General features: G+C 59.7%; 1 protein-coding gene and 1 long non-coding RNA gene across 2 annotated transcripts; one reads left to right on the top strand and one right to left on the bottom strand.

Moving 5' to 3' along the window:
* Positions 1–45: 45 nt before the first annotated feature.
* Positions 46–12037, bottom strand: S1PR3 (sphingosine-1-phosphate receptor 3). The gene is made up of 2 exons (XM_043567141.1): positions 11764–12037; positions 46–4806 (listed from the first exon to the last, which is right to left on the bottom strand). The coding sequence occupies exon 2, from the start codon at positions 4662–4664 to the stop codon at positions 3525–3527; it is 1140 nt and encodes a 379-aa protein (XP_043423076.1). The 5' UTR covers positions 4665–4806; positions 11764–12037; the 3' UTR covers positions 46–3524.
* A 229-nt stretch (positions 12038–12266) lies between these two features.
* On the top strand, positions 12267–15104 carry LOC122474581. Its single transcript, XR_006294946.1, has 2 exons — positions 12267–12736; positions 13006–15104. It is a non-coding gene; the product is annotated as an uncharacterized LOC122474581 (long non-coding RNA).
* Positions 15105–16126: the final 1022 nt, after the last annotated feature.

Below are 16126 nucleotides of genomic sequence, written 5' to 3'. Positions count from 1 at the left end.
ATGGGATGTTAAAAGCCCAAGGATTAGGAAAGAACTCCGTGTAAATTCAATGTGTAATAATAAGATGTTTATTACTTTTTAAAAAGCATTTGGATGGGAAATTATATATATTGATAAATATCACTTGAGAATCCTGTGTTTTGTTTTCCATTGACTTTTGCGGAACAAGAAAGAATTGCCGTGAAAGTCTCTGCCTGGGCGTGTCGCCGATGAGCCACTTTCTGCTTTGATGCCGGGACAGAATCCCCTTTGGGTTCTGAGGAGTGGCATTCTCAAACCGGCCTCGAGCTTTCTAACCTCCTCCAGGAAGCGACGTGGCTTCTGGCCGCATCTGTGGCGGCCAGGCGGAGGGGCCGCGTGGCGTCGCCGAGCGTCAGCGCCGTGGCCCGGGGCACCGGGTGTCACGGCCGTGTTGGCGATGGTGCCCTTCTTCACTGGTCATGGGAAAATGTGCCTTCACCTTCGGGAGACAGGTGTGTGCGTTTCTGTGCAGCAAACCCTTTGATATTTCGACTTAGACGCTAAAACGTTTGGGTGGTGAGGCTTTGTCCTCACAGACACAATTTAAGAGCCCGGACTTGCTAATTCAGTGAGGAGTTTTCTATGAAGTGAGCCTGGTTCCACCCCCAGGACAGCCTCTTGGGCAGCACAGGTCACGCGGCAGAGAGCAGCGCCTGCCGCGTAGCTCACCGTTGGAGTGACTGTCACCGAGGTGTGAGCAATGGAGGGCTGCGTGGCCAGCCTCTCCCGCGGGCGGGGGTCTTGCGTCACCTGGCGAGGCAGAGGGGCTGGAGCTTCTCCGAAGGGAGCGCGTGCCTCTTCCAACAGCAGCACCTGCACAGCCTCGCCCCCCTGACGGTGTGGCGTGCACACGGGGCCTGGCGTCGGCCTTCCTGACGGGGTCTCTGGCCGCATCCGCTCTAGGGGAGCCGCGGTGGTCCTCGCTTGTGCAGTGAGGTTTCTCCACCAACATCAGCATGAACATCCCCAGTCAGGCCGTCTACGGGCCTAACACAGAGCAGACACACACGCACAAGCACACGTGCACACACGCACACACACACACGCTAGACGTGGCCCTTTGTCAGGAATGACGCAGGGCGAAGGACCGGTTCTGACCTACTCTCTCCTGCTGCAAACGGAGCGGAACCAGATGCCCTCTGTCGGCCACGCTCTGCCAGGACCTGTGATTTTCTCCCCGAGGCAGGGTTAAGGGTTGACCCGCCTCCAAGCCCTGACCCAGGGCATCTGCCCAGGTGGGACTGGGTGGGGGAGGGCACGGGCTCCTAGAGCCGTTTCCATCCTGGAGGGACAGTGGCCCCAGGTGGGAAACCAGGTGGCCACCCTGCACACGGGCCCCCACGCTGACCCCCAGCCACAGGTTTGTTTTTTCATTTTTTTTTTTTAAGTTTATTTATTTATTTTGAGAGAGAGAGACAGAGCCAGGGAGGGAAGAGGCAAAGAGAATGGGAGAGAGAGAATCTCTGTGCACTGTCAGCACAGAGCCTGATGCCGGTCTTGAACCCATGAACTGAGTGATCATGACCCAAGCCGAAGTCGGACGCTGAACCGACTGGGCCACCCAGGTGCCCCAATGACCAGTTTATATGCAGGCTTTTGGTTTTTGGGTTTTTTTTTTTAACAAACACATGGGACACCGTGAAGGTTACTAACCGAGTGAGATCTAGCGCAAGCTCTGTAGTCTCAACTCCTAAACGCGCCCCCGCAAGCTGCCGAGGGCCGTGCACACCGGTCTTGATGTTCGATCACGTTCTGCATACAGCAAGCAAACACCGTGCCTTTTTTGGCGTATTTTTCATTCAGACTGCTTGAAAGTTCTGCGTTCTCTCAACGGGACTGTAGAGCGAGTGTCACTAACATTAGCACCAGAGAGGAGACCCCTCCCCCCCCAACGCCCCTCAGAGCCAGGGCACCGGGTCCTGAAGTCACGTCGTCACCCGGCGAGCACCGATGCCCAACACTCCAGCTCTCTGGAATGCGGCTTTGCCTTCTCAACCCAGTACCTCAATGCTTCACTTTTCTAGAAATGCTATCTGAGTTCAGAAAGAAGCCCCTTTTCAGTGATGTAAAGAAGCCACCAAAAATGCCACCGAAGACATCTCCTTACAAGTACAATTTCTCTCCTCGGCAACAAAAACGAGGCTAGTCTTTGGTCAGTACACGGAAACCACCCAGGACCCACCGGAACGTTCCTCGGTGTGGGGAATGTGCACCAGATGACACACGGGAGCCAGCTTCTCTTGCAAATCGTTAACGTGTTTGTCCTGCGGGTGGGGTCCTTGGGGAGGGCGCGCACGGAAACCCCTCCTAAGTCATCCCTTTACCAGGCGATCAGGGACGCAGGGTCAGCCCAGGCTGCAAAGGCAGATTACAGTATCCTTACGTGTCCCTGGAGAGCACACGCGGACACGCTCCTGGCTGTCACTGTCAGGGTCAGCTTTGGGGAGCGTGGAGACCGCCGACCTCCCCAGCTACGCCACTGAGACAACACGGGGCTGCCGCCTCCGAGCTTTTCTGATCAGAGAGAAAGAGACTCAACACAGCCCTGTAAACCTCTCCTAATTCAGTACAAACGTTCCATTGCATTAAACAGACCACTGCTTCCGGCTTCAGGCCGGGGGGCGGGGGTGCGTCTGTCCTCTGCTGCTCCCTCGTGGGTCCCTTTCTTGGGTGGTCTGGGGATGGGCTCCTGGAAGCCCCTGGCTCTTCTGTGATCTGTAGGAACCCCAAACAATCAGGGAATTTGGTTAACGTGAGTTTAGATGTGTAGGGACACAGGAGCCCCAGAGGAACAGGGACACGGCTCCAAGAGATCACCAGATCGCCCGATCTCCCAGGATCCTTCAGACCCACACACCTGAGACCCGCCGGGAACCAGCCCTCTCTGGGATGGTAGGCATTCAAAGCCTGCTGAACACAAGACTTCACGTCGGCCTGAGGAGCCCGGGCCTGCCGTGTCCACCGAGTTTCCAGCCACATCCTTACACCTGGTGGTTCAATCAGGACACACTTGCACTTACGGATGTTTAACTGTGTCACACACTGCCGCTCACCGACATACCCAGGTGCCGCGTGCCAACGGCAGACATAAGAGACACAAGTGCTCCGTGACACAGAAATGACGAGCACACAGGCATCCACTCCGCTCACAGTGTAGAGTGAAGTTACCAAACATCGTCACGACGTTCTGAGAAACACCCTGCACGTTGTGGGGCCCGCGACCTTCCCTGTCCAGGCCCCGCGGGGAGCAGCCAGGGGGGCTCAGGGGAAGGCGGCAGATACTGTCGCAGCGTGGTGCATTCAGAAGACTGGAGCCAAGACGGACAGAGCTCACGGTCTGCCGTGACACACGCTGGCGGGTCCTTGGGTCCCCCTCCTCACGGGACGTCCACGCCGGGCAAGCCACTGGCGAGTGGACTTCCCGAGTCCCCTCTGTGGAACTCCCAGGGGCGAGGCGGCCACAGAGCGGGGCTCCCCTCCCCCGCTCCCGGAGGCAGGCGCTCTCACTTGCAGAGAATCCCGTTCTGCAGGGTTTTGTTTCCGTCGGTGATGCAGGGTGAGGCGACTCTCTGGGGAGGGTCTTCCTTGCTCTTTGGCGAGGGGCTGCTGTTGTTGCTGCCGCTGGACTTGCTTCTGCTGGGATCGAGGGCAGGCTGGGTGGGCGAGGAGCGGGCGCCACGGCCCCGGACCAGGCAGGTGCAGACCAGCCGGAAGAAGGCCCGCCGCATCTCCTTGCTGGCCAGCGTGTAGATGACGGGGTTCATGGCGGAGTTGAGCACGGCCAGCATGATGAACCACTGGGCCTTGAACAGGACGCCGCACTCCTTCACCCTGCAGGCCACGTCGACGAGGAAGAGGATGAAGAGTGGGGACCAGCAGGCGATGAACACGCTCACCACGATGACCACGGTCCGCAGCAGGGCCATGGAGCGCTCCGAGTTGTGGGGGCTGGCCACCCTGCGGCTGCTGGACTTCACCAGGAAGTAGATGCGGGCGTACAGGATGACGATGGTCACCAGGATGGCCGTGAAGATGCTGATACAGAAGGCGATGTACTTCTTGGAGTAGAGGGGCAGGATGGTGGAACAGTCGGGGAGGTCGTGCACACAGTTCCAGCCCAGGATGGGCAAGGCGCCCAGCGAGAGCGCGATGAGCCAGCACATCCCGATCAGAAGAAACACGCGGTGCTTCTTGTTGGCGTCGTACGGCCGCATCTTGATCATCGTCAGGTGCCGCTCGATGGCGATGGCCAGCAAGCTGCAGGTGGACGCCCCGAGGGCCACAAACATGCTTCCTTCCCGCAGGAACCAGACCGTCGGGGACAGGCTCAGCGTCCGCTTGCCCGACATCAGGATGTTGACCTTGTAGGCGATGCCGGCCAGCAGGTCACAGAGGGCCAGGTTGCCGATGAAGAAGTACATGCGGTTGTGGAACTTATTGTTTCTCCAGATGGCGATCAAAACCATGAGGTTCTCCAGCACGATGAAGCTGCAAATGACCAGGAACAGCACGGTGGTCAGCGTGCTGCCCTCGGGGGCCTCCTTCAGCCTGCCCTCCAGCTTGCCCACGTAGTTGTAGTGCTGGTGCAGGGTCTCGTTCCCGGGGGAGGGCCTGGGGCGCGGCGCGAGGACAGAGGCCGCCATCGCCACCGGGACTCACCGAGGCTCAGCTCCGGGAGCCACCAGAGGGCGCCCTGGGCACGTCCATTTCCAGAGAAACAGCCCCGGCTCAGGCTTCGGAGGTGGCCCCGGGCGGGACCCCGGCCAGGGCATGGAGAGCAGGCGCCTGCGGAGACAAAAGAGGGGCGCCCAGAGATTAAGGGGGGAGCAGCGGCAGAGTCGGAGGAAGGCACCAAAAACGCGGGAGCGTGGGACTGGCCGGGGCTCCCCGGAGGCAGAGGCGACCACGGGCAGTGACTTGCCATCTGCAGCGGCCTGGAGGGAGACTCGGTGCCTGAGCGCCCGTCGTTCACTCTTGTAACATGACACAGACCCAAATAAACGTCCATCGGGGACTCTCTGGGCATGTGGGATGCTGGCCACCCAGCCTCATCCACAGGCGGGAGCTGCTAAACCATGATTCCCAGTTACCGGGAGAGAAATGGGGTCATCTCAGGACAACAACAACACAGGATGGAGCCCAGGAGCATGCCCACCCAGCTCCTGAGGCCTCCCTGGTGAGCCCCGAGCCACGTGGGGCGACGGCGTCCCGGGTACCAGGGCCGGGGACAGAGTCTGATCCAGATGGCCCACAGGCGAGGCCTGAGACAGGGCCACGAGGCCACCAGAGGCCTTCCCTGGGGGCGGCAGGGCGTGGTGGTGGGGGGGCAGACGGGACGTAGGCCTATACGTCCACCCAGGGTGAAGGAAGGGAAAGCAGGGACCAGCGCTTGGGCTTTGAACTTGGCTGAAAATCCAGAGCTCAGATAAGACTGTCTGAATGCCCCAAACTGAAGGCGTGTACATGAGCCGGAAGCCCCCCCCCCCCCCGGGGGCACTAGACAACCGGTGAAGGTGAGAAGCCAAGCTCCAGGCTCTCCAGGGCCCCGGATTTTAATCATCCCCCAACCTGACACTTCCCACCCTCACCTGGGGCCACACTCAGCACCTCCGGGGACGTCACCATCACAGCTAGACGTGGCTTTCAGGGGGCCCACGGATTTTAAAACGACAATTATTCGTGCAAGTATCTACTTAAGATCCAATGAGGTGAGCTTAAGACAGCCCACCGACTCCCCGGCCGTGACTTCTTTGACTTTTGGAACATTCAGGTCAGAGCCCTAAGTCAGAGTCTGGCCACTGAGCTCCACTGCCAGGTACCAACACGGCCTGAGAGGGGCTCGTCCTGGAAGGACCCAGGGCTGCAGTGCTGGCGGCCGCTCTCGGAGGAGAAAGAGAGGAAACCGCGGGTCCCCTCAGGGTACCCTCCAGGTCACTGCTCCCCCGCCCCCCGCGCTGCTCAGGGCCCGGGGTGCCGTCAGCCTGCCCTCTGTCAGCGGGGGGTCGGGCTCTCTGAGACAGAAAGAGGCAGTGCCATTTCTTCTTTGCAGACTTCCCCAGCACGCAGAAGCGTCCATGCCCTGCTGCTTCCAGAAACCCCGGGGGCCCGGCCTCTGGGAGGCACGGGCGTGTCTGGAGGCACACGGGTCAGCCCAGTGGACGGCTTTGCCACCAGCCTCCCCTGGCACCGGACCTTCGTCTAAGTCCGTCCTGAGAACGGCGATGTCCCCACCCATGGTGGGCACACACAGGCCCCACGCCAGACCGCCCGCTGCCCCTCTGTCCGCTGGCACCCAGTCCAGTCTGCCTCACACCTGCACCCTCCCCTGGGTTTCCATCCCTGGAACTGACCATGGTACACCGTGGTCCACATGACTCACGACCACGGGTGAGTGAGCTAGCATCATAACAGTCTGAACCGCAGAAGCGTGTGAGTGTTACCTACACGGACGAGGTGTGCGAACTGCTCGTGAATCGACGAGACAGGGCTCCAAACATCCACATCGGGAAGGTTCTTAAGCCTCGACACAGCTGCAGCTTGTCTCCGGCCCGATTCCCCCGCGAGAAGTCCACGCCACGCACGGTCCTGCCTCTGCACGCTCCCCACCCCCGGGCTTGCGCGGACAGCGTGGACAGAAGGGATACCTTCCAAACCTGCTGGGTTTGGACCTCTTGGAGGTAAAGAGAGAGGACGCGCAGGTGCAGGGCTGCAGGGGTGCCCTTGCCCGCATATGTGGGGTTCAGAAGGAACTGAGCTGAGCGGTAAAGTCAGGACCCAGCAGTAAACCGACCACAATGAAAACACGGAAGACGTGCCAGAGAGCCACCGAAACCATGCATCTTGAGGGTGGATGTATCTCCCCACTAATGCTTGATTGATCATTTCCCTTGATGAAATATTCATCATTCAAAAAGCATACTTTTTCAGAACATCCTTTGTTAAATGCTATTCTCCGCCTTTTGTGTAACTGGAAGGCATCTGGCTCTCTCTGGAACTAAAAGCTTATTTTCTTTGGGTTTTCAACATTAGGACGTAGATTCCATCCCAAGAGTTACGTGCTGGGCTGAAGGCCAGACTGATTTGGGATGCATCTGAGGGCTGCTATTTGTGGGCAAGAGCATCACAGAGGAGTTCTGCCTCCATGTCTCAGGGGCGCGGCAGGACCTGAGTTTTCCGGAAGAATACTCTCCCATCCTGCCCCCAACTTCTCAGGGCCAGGCAGGGCCTCAGCCCGCCGGAAACGCCCCTTCTGGGAAGTGTCGGGCTGGCAGGCACCAGTTCCTGGGAAGCCAGTCTGGCCTACCCTGCAGAAAAGGGGACCCCCAACACCCCTTCTGGTAAGGGGACCCCCAAGACCCCTCCCGGTAAGGGGACCCCCAACAGTCCTCCCAGTAAGGGGACCCCCAACACCCCTCCCGGTAAGGGGACCCCACTGGCCAGCTTCTCATACCCTCGAGGGCCATAGTCTATTTCCGACCTCTGCGTAAATGGGGCCCCACAGCATAGAACTGTGCCTGGCATCTTTGTGCCGATGTGATGCTCAGCAGAGTCCTACGTGGAGGTACATTCAGATCCAGTAATTCCTGCTCCTGTCAAGGACGGCTGCACCTGTCTGTGGACACAGGATGGCTGCCGCATGTCATCGTCCTTAGATGCGCGGCTGGGGCTGGAAGGGGGCATCCTCAGGAGTCTGTGTCTGTGCTTCTGTGCAGTGCCTTGGATTTCTGGGCATCGTGTTGGTGTCTAGGAGGGGCTCTGATACAGGGGTCCCTGTAGAGACTAATGGCACTTGGCTGGCTGGAGAAGTCCCCACGGGGGTGACATTTATACATTATGCTCACATTTTATTTTATTTTAAAAAATAAGCATCTGGGGCTGGTAGTGACCGCCGTCTGGCTTTTCATTGTAAGCATCTGATCACTGCTTAATTTCCCCTGAACAACTCAGAAACAACGGCCAAAAAAGGATGCTGAGGAAGGTGGCGGTGGGCCTTCTTGTCTTGTATGGTTCGGAGCACCGGCCCTGTTCCAGAAGCTGCTGCATGGTACGGGCCCTCGGGGGAGGAACCTCTGCTCGCTGCAGACGACTTCCAGGCTCCGGAGGGCTGATGTCCACCGGCAGGACTCTCGCTCCCACGGGCTGTGCCCACGTCCCCGGGACCCCCGCACACCCCTCTGGCTCACCCGTGCCGAGCAGGGAGGTGTGTGCATCTCGCGGTGAACAAATGTACTGCCCACGCCCAGTGCCCAGGGGACGGACTCAACAGAGATCACTACCTACAGTTTTCCAGGCATCCTCACGAAGGTGGGGTCAAGTCTGCCTCAAGGCATTTCAGCACCAATTCTTTTTCCCTTCGCTGAGAAGGACTAAGACGCCTTCTAGAAGGTGGAGCCACCGTGAGCCATCCAGGTTAGACCGTGTCACATCAGTGGGGCTCCCCGCCCCTCTGTTCCAAGGAGGTGCATCCGCGGACAGGGGCCGGCCCGGGTCGGCCGATGGATTCCAGATGTGCTGTCTACGCTAGTGATTCGCTTTCTCTACACATGGCAATTTGAAAGATAAACAAACTATAAAAAGAAGGAAAAGAAAAAAAGTAAAGGAAAATATTTCCACTAAGTCTGGGGTCCGTCCCTCTCCCTCTCCGTACAGGCAAACAAAAGCACAGGAAGACAGTGAGAAATTCCTCCTGGTCAGAGTCAGGGTGAGATTTCTCAAAGGCACGTTCTCCCGGAGAAATCGACTCGTTCATCCTCTAAACTGAGCGAAAACGCCAAGCCTTTGCCGATGCTTGGAAAATTTCTTGGAAAGCAGTACTTTGTTGTCGTTTATGAGAATTTAGGAAGGAAGTAGGGGGCCGGCCGTTTCAACGCTCCAGGAAATTCTTTTGCTAATGAGTACTTCCCCTTGCCCCAGATTTCTGAGGCGACCCCGCGGGGCTTTTAGAGGTGGTCGCGGCAAGAGGCTTCACACACAGCCCGCGCGCCCCATGCCGGCACTCTGCTCCAGCCCAGGCTCGGAGCCCCCGGTGAGTAACCCTTGTGAGCAGGCTCCCTGCTACCCGGCGGCTTTCCCAGGGGCCATTCTCCCGGGCAGGTGAGCCTCAGACGTTAACACAGACCTGGCACACTCCAGGCACGCGGGGTGGACCCAGGAGCCCGGGCACAGGCCCCAGGGTCTGCCTCTGCGCTCTCTCTCTCTCTCCTGGGTCCCCAGGCTCGTCCGTCAAGGTTTTGATACAAGAGGGCTTACCCTCTGCTTTCTGCTCAGACTCCCCCTTCTCTGCTTGTTCTTAGTGAGGGCACAGGACTGGACTCCTGCCACAGTTGCCCCCCTCATGCGTGACGGTGTGAGCTCCCCGGGGGGACCCAGGGCGTATGCAAATAAGAGACATCTGGGCCCAAGAAGCCCTAACTGTGGGGTCCCTCCCATCCCTTCCCAGAACGACGGGGCCACAGCACGTCTGGTCCCCATGGCGGCATCTGCCTTTTGGACGTTCGAAGAAGGAAACTCAGGCTGCGGTGTGGCGGTCGCCGTCCCTGGCGGCACAGCTCGGAAGACACGGCTGGGCTGGCCGGCCCGGGGATGTGATCCCCATGCACCATATTAGGGGGCAGCTCTTCCGGAGCGCCCGCCCCTCCTCGCGTTCTTCACCCGGACGGTGACAAGAGTGTCACCGGGGGCCGAATGCCGGAACGCATGCGGACGGACACCGGGGCGATGGGAGTCACGTCTTCAGGCCGAAGGGCCTCGCAGACTGACTCAGGACGGGCACCCGCTCGCGGTGCCGGGCAGACGCCAGAGCCACCCCTGGGTGCCACGCTGTGCAGTGAGCAGTCTCGTCACAGACCCACCCGGTGGCCTGCCGCCTGGCCTCCCACAGACACGGTGGCAACTCCACCAAATCAGAAGGAAAAGGACAGAGAACGAAAGGCGACTGCGTGCCCACTGCTGGCACGACAGTGACCGAGATACAGGCGTCTCCACAACGGGGCAGAGGTCACCGCGCCTCCCGTTAGCGCCGAAAGCTCCGGAGCATCTCCTGAGGCAATTAATTATTTCAGCAGAAAATGGGGGCCGAGGACCCAAGCAGTGAGAAGTGGCTCCAAACCCATAGGAGGAGGAGGACGGAGCCACAGGAGAGGGAACAGAAGGCTGGGTGACCCGCAGCAGGCCCTCGGCTCCGTCACAGATGGCCTGAGGGCGCCCCGTGGCCAAGCCGGCTGTGTCACAGCACAAAGTCCTGGCAGAAAAAAAGGGGCTTCACAGCAGGGTAACCCCCACATTTCGAGACGACGGCACGCTCTGATTCTCGTTTCTCGACCATAAAAACACTCGCGTACGCTGTAGGTATCGAAGCATCTTTAGGAGGACGGAAGAGATCCCAGACGACCAAGTCAGTGGCCTAGTTCCCAGGGACAGGAAAAGCGGTGCCTGCGTTCCGAGAACATCATTGGGCCAACGTGGGAGGAAACGGGAGTTTCTACTACCCACACGTGGTAGCAAATCACGAGAGCCACGCACTTTACCAAGTTCAGAAACGCAAGGGGAAAAGCGGCATTTTCAAAGATGGGACTGGTCGAGAAGCCATGCCTTCTGTCTCTGAGCAGGAGGCTCCGAAGGGCTGACTTTCAGTCTCTGGTGTCAGAGGCCGGATGTGAAGGTTTGCTGGCTGAGAACACCCCACGTGTGGCCCTCCTACGGCCACAAAATGACTCATTCCGGCACTGCGCTCGGCCTCGGTTACGTGAGACATCGTACAGATCCAGACATCCCACGAGCCGTGGAGTGCCACACACACACACACACACAGCCACACCATCAGCCATGACACGGCCGTCTTTCTCCGCCACGTACCCGCAGAACCTAACCCAGCCCTGGTACTTTCTAGCAATTGTGTTCCTTTACCATGCCTGCAAGACCGCCACGAAGGAAGACGGTGATTATGTACCGCGTTGTCTCCAACCGCAACCTCCAGACTTCAGAAAGATGCCGAACTCTGGAGTTGGTAAGGGTGCACCCTCCCCTTTAGAAATAATCTTCCAGAAGAGCCCCCGTATCCTCCTAACCCAGTGTGTTCTCCCTTTCAAGAACCCACAGTAAGTTCCTCTCTTACATCTAAATATAACAACCCACAAAGAATATGTCCCCGGGACTGGCCAGCGCCAGAAGGGAGAGGGGAGAGGCAGGCCACTTGGAGCCCGGCGTTAGAAGGGTTAGAGCACGACTTTCCCGCGACGGCCCCTTCCCCAGGCCTCATGTCAGCTATGAAGGCTGCGCACCGCTGTCCCATGGGACCCTTAGGGCTGCACCTAGGGGGTAGGGGCCGTGACCTCCAGCCCCGAGTCCAGCGGTCTCCACCGCCTACTTTGAGAAACAGAAGGAAAAGGTGGAATTTTGCCGCGCATGTGATGTAAAGGAATGGTTTCCCAGGAGAAGGCCCACCCCCGGAGCCCCCAGGTGCTCCTCCTGGAAGGGCGCCTGGCCTGCTAACCGTCCCGGGAGGGACAGCGGCACTCGGGTCGTTAAGGGGAGGCTCAGCCTAGCCGGTCGGGCCGTGGGCAAAAAGGAACCATCCCCTGTCCGCCGCGGAATGGGTGGCCCGGGGGACAGCGTGATGCTGAGGTGGTGGCTCGCCCTGCCAGGTCCCCGTCGCGCCCGGGACAGGCTGGAATTTGGCGAGAAAAGGGCCCGGCTGCACTCGCCCGCCCAGATTCTGCGCCCCGGGCCCCGCCGCCGACTCACCTCCGTCTGGGGAGGGCACTGGGGCCGCCCGCGTCCCGGCGCCCCCTCCTCCGCTCCCAGCGGCCTGGACCGGGGCAGCGGGGCAGTCCTGGGGCGGGGATGTGGGGGGGGGGGGGGTCGCACTCCGGCCGGGGGTCCCGCCCGCGCTCGTCCTGCCACCGCGCTGGCGCCGCGTCCCCGTCGCGTGTCCACGGACCGGCTGGCTCAGCCTCTGCGCGCGCGCGCCGGGGCGCAAACTTTTCCAGCGGCCTCGGGGCGGGCCCGCGCTCCACCCCTGCGCCCGCCCCTCCCCGCCTCCTCCGCCCCTGCAACCCGCCCTCTCCTCTCCTCCTCCTTCCCTGACGCCCACCCCCTCCACGCCTCCTCCGCCCCTGCAACTCGCCCCCTCCCCGCCTCCTCCGCCCCTGCAACTCGCCCCCTCCCCGCCCCCTCCGCGCCCCTGCAACTCGCCCCCTCCCCGCCTCCTCCGCCCCTGCAACTCGCCCCCTCCCCGCCCCCTCCGCGCCCCTGCAACCCGCCCCCTCCCCGCCTCCTCCGCGGCCTGCGCGCCCTCACCTCCCCGCCTCCCTGAACCCCCACTTCCCCTTCGCCTCAAGTCCCAGACCGTCTCCCCACCCCCCGCCCCCTCCGCCCCTCTCACTTCCCCGCCCCCGCTTCCCTGCCCCCCTCCCTGTGTTCTCCCCTCCCCACCTCTACTCCCTCCCCACCTCTACTCCTCATCTCCCCTCCCCATCTCCCCGCCCCTCCTTCCCACCTCCTGGCGCCTCGGCCCGCTCCCCCCCCCACCCCCCGCCTCCGTGCTCGCCCCCCTCACCCCGTCTGCTCCTCTTCCCGAGCCCTCCACTCTCTCTCCTCAGCCCTTGGGGCCGAGCTTGTCCCAAGCCCCTGCCCCAGGAGGCTCCAGACACTGCAACGGGCTGGCGAGCTCCAGGCGGCCGACCTCGAGGTCTCGGGCGGGACCCAGCTGGACCAGGTACCAACTGGGCCCGTGGATGGACTTGGGCCGGGCGTCTGCAGCGCTGACAGCGAGGGTTTGGGGCGACGAGGACGATGGTGACGACGACGGCTGTTACTGTTCCCGTCCTCGTGATCTTAATGATTTCCATCTGAAACTACCTGACCGCGGGCTGGCTGCCGGGTTAGCTGGTGGCTCAGACCCTGTTCGTTGGCTCCCAGCCTCCTGTGCACCCCGCTCGGCTCCGGGGCCTGCGGGCCAATCGCAGTGACCGCTGTCGCACACAGGTCGGACCCTTTTGTGTGGCTGAATAAAGCAGTCTATGGGAGGTGCTGCCGAAGAACACCCGGGGAGGTGACCAGACTACAGAATTTTCCACTGGAGAAGGAAGGTAAAAGCCAGGTGCATGAACACAGCAACCGCTCCTGGAAGCTTCTGGAGGTTGGGAGAAAGAGAGGGACGAGAAGGAAAGGAGAGCAAGAAGGAGGCAGGGTCTGATGCCCAAAGCCAGGGTGCACGTCCCTGGGCAGGCAGGATGGAGGCCGCAGGGTACCAGGAGGGTGGTGGAGGACAGGGAAGGGTCCCTGGGGTACTTGCCCCAGATCTGGAGGCCTCTTGCTTCCAGAGAACAAGCCCTGTCCAGCATTCTCTGGAGCTGGGAGCGAGTGCTTATTTGGGGCGGTTTGAGCCCTGACGGGCACCTGGCGGGGTTTGCGCTTTGCTGGCAGAGAAACCCCTGCCCTGGAGAACCTGGGGTTGGGGGCGCTGCGGAGCTCCGGGTCCCAGGAGGGCCGATGCTGGTCCTCCCTGCTGCTTAATGAGTCCCTGACTGCTGTGAGCCCGTCTGCGTGGAGGCCTTCCAGGCTGACCAGCGGGTCCCGCGCAAGCTTCCGGAAGCCACTTCTGTCCCAAGTTGCAAGTGGGATTGAACGTGCCTCCTTCAGCATCCAGCCCAGCGGAGGGGAAGAGAGAGAGAGAGAGAGAGACTCCCTCGGCCCCACGCCAGAGCGGAGGGCACACGCGGCGTGCTGGCTTCTGCTGGGCACTTGGCTTATCGGTAATTCTGTTCAACTAGGTGCCTCGTGCCGGGTAAGATGAGCTGCAGGTTGCTGTTCCTTGTGGCTGGTGCCCGCGTCTCCACTCACTGAGGGCCTCTGAAATCAGACGTAACGGGGCAAACTTGAGGCCTGGTGATGCCTCCAAAAACAGCCCCAGAAGCCCTGAAAAACAGTGGGGCTTTTTACCACAGGCGCCCCAAGGGAGAGGCGGGGACGTGACACAGAGGCATTCCCGAAAATCCTCTCAGGAAAACCTTCCTTCCCCCAGAGGTTCTCCCCACACACAGCCCTCTCACTGAAGCAGTGCTCCACCCCCACCCCCACCCCCAGCTCCTCCCTCCCTGGGCCTTAAGGCTCAGACACTGGACCCTGATGGGGGGGGCCCTCTGTGTGCCCCCCACAGCCCCTAGAGACATATTCTCTCCCTCCTTCTCTCCAGGAAACCAGCCCTCCCTGAGGGTCTCTGCCTCCCGGAGTGACGAGGGAAAGCTCTTCACGGAAAATGTCAGCTCATCAGTAAGGGAGGAATGGAAGAATTAGGAGCTCTGCATTCTGCACCCCTCAGATAACTGAGCGGGACAAGGGGACGTGAAAGCGTGTCAATCACACAGTGCCACCCGGGAAAGAAAAAACACCCTCCACTTTCATCGGAGACGTCTGGCTGTCAACGCCTTCAGGGGGATTCAAACTCAGCATCACCCATGCTGGGTCAGTCTGACGTTAGGGGTCGAAAACTCCAGCTCACGAAATCGCCGACGCTGTGGTCTTGCTGAAAACACTTCAGCCCTCGCGTCCAGTTTACGGGAAGGAGGAGGGATAGAGCACGCGGTAAACAACACCAGGAGAAAGGACCAGACAGGTGCCGAGAGCCAGACCTAACGCATCCCTCAAACAGGGTAACGTCAGGAAAAGGGTAGGATTGGTTCTAGGGTGAAAACAGCTAAAAAGAAGCAACATTTCTAACAACAAGCATGAACCTGATCACCTAAGCAGCACGAAAGTATTGTGATGACATTTCGGTACGAACGGAGTATCACAGACCCATCCGTACTGCTAATTGGGTGTGGTGATAGCACAATGCTTATCTGGAAGAATGGCCTTATTTCTAGGAGATGAGCTGTTGAGGGTGAAATGTCTTGATGTCCGAAACTTGTTTTCAAATGACTCAGCCAAGACTGTACGTGCACAGAAGGTCGAGAGGACAAAATCAGTGACCGGAGCTGGGGAGCGGACGTGGTGGGGAGTTGTACAACGTGTTCCCCTTCTCTGGATGTTTGAAATTTTTTCGTAACAAAAAGTTGGAGAAAAATAAAATGTCAGGTACCAAATAACTTAAAATTTTCTCCAGCTCGTTTCTCAGGCCATCAAATCCAGTCTAGACTTAGGAGAATAAAATCAAAAGATAGTCTAATTTATATGTGAATGCTTTTGAAAAACCATCTGGCCCCAGACTTGACTACAGTAGGTACAAACTTATTACATATCACATATCACCGTATAAACGTAACATGTACTTGTTTATAAGTTTACAAAAGGAAACATTCACTTTCCCAGCGCGTTGGCGCCTACAGCCTGGCCAGCAGGTGCAGGGAGCTTGGACGTGGAGCCACGGGGGACCTTGCCGGCAGGGCCAGGGTGCTGCAGGCGGTTTGCAGGAGCTGAGTGGCTGCGAAGGCAGGCCGGACGCTTTGGCCTGCAAATGCGCCTCCTCTCTGCCTCCCTTTCCTCTCCCAGCCTCTGCCTCCTGGATCCCGGGTGCTGTCTGGGTCCCCGGGTCAGAATTAGTGGGCACCACCCCTGTTCTGAGTTCTGCGTTGGCTCTTCTCTTGAGTAAATGTGCACCCCACCTTCCTTGGTTTCCAGACGCCTCTCTGCAGGCATGCACCCGGGACGGTGTGGTGTGAGCTCACTGGGGACGAGCCCTGGGAGGATGGGGGGGGGGGGGGCGGGGAGGGGTGCTGGGTAAGAGGAAAGGAGCCCGGCACCGGGGAGAAATGGCTTTCAAACAGCAGCCTGGATACAGACTGGCAAAACAAAAGTTGGCCTCTGTGCAGTAACCCTGGCTGGACCCGAGTGAAGCCTGGGACTCGCTGACCTCTTGCAAGTAAGTATTCACTGGCCGACAGACACCGAGCGAAGCTGAACCTCATGCGTTCATCGTGGCTTCCGCAGTCAGCACCTTGGCGACCCGTCTCCCTGCCTCAGTCACACCTCCCTTTCTCCTCCCACGCTGCGCGGTCAGCCAGGAGCCAACGGAGATCCCGAGGTTATTCTGTTCACATTTATTTTGTACGGGCACCTAACTAGTGTGTCTGCGTTCGTGCAAGCGTGCGACTGTGTGTGTGCACGT

This window comes from Prionailurus bengalensis, chromosome D4, assembly GCF_016509475.1.
Source record: "Prionailurus bengalensis isolate Pbe53 chromosome D4, Fcat_Pben_1.1_paternal_pri, whole genome shotgun sequence".
NCBI lineage: Eukaryota > Metazoa > Chordata > Mammalia > Carnivora > Felidae > Prionailurus > Prionailurus bengalensis.
Note: the sequence above shows the minus strand (reverse complement) of the source record. Positions and strands in the feature narration are given on the sequence as shown.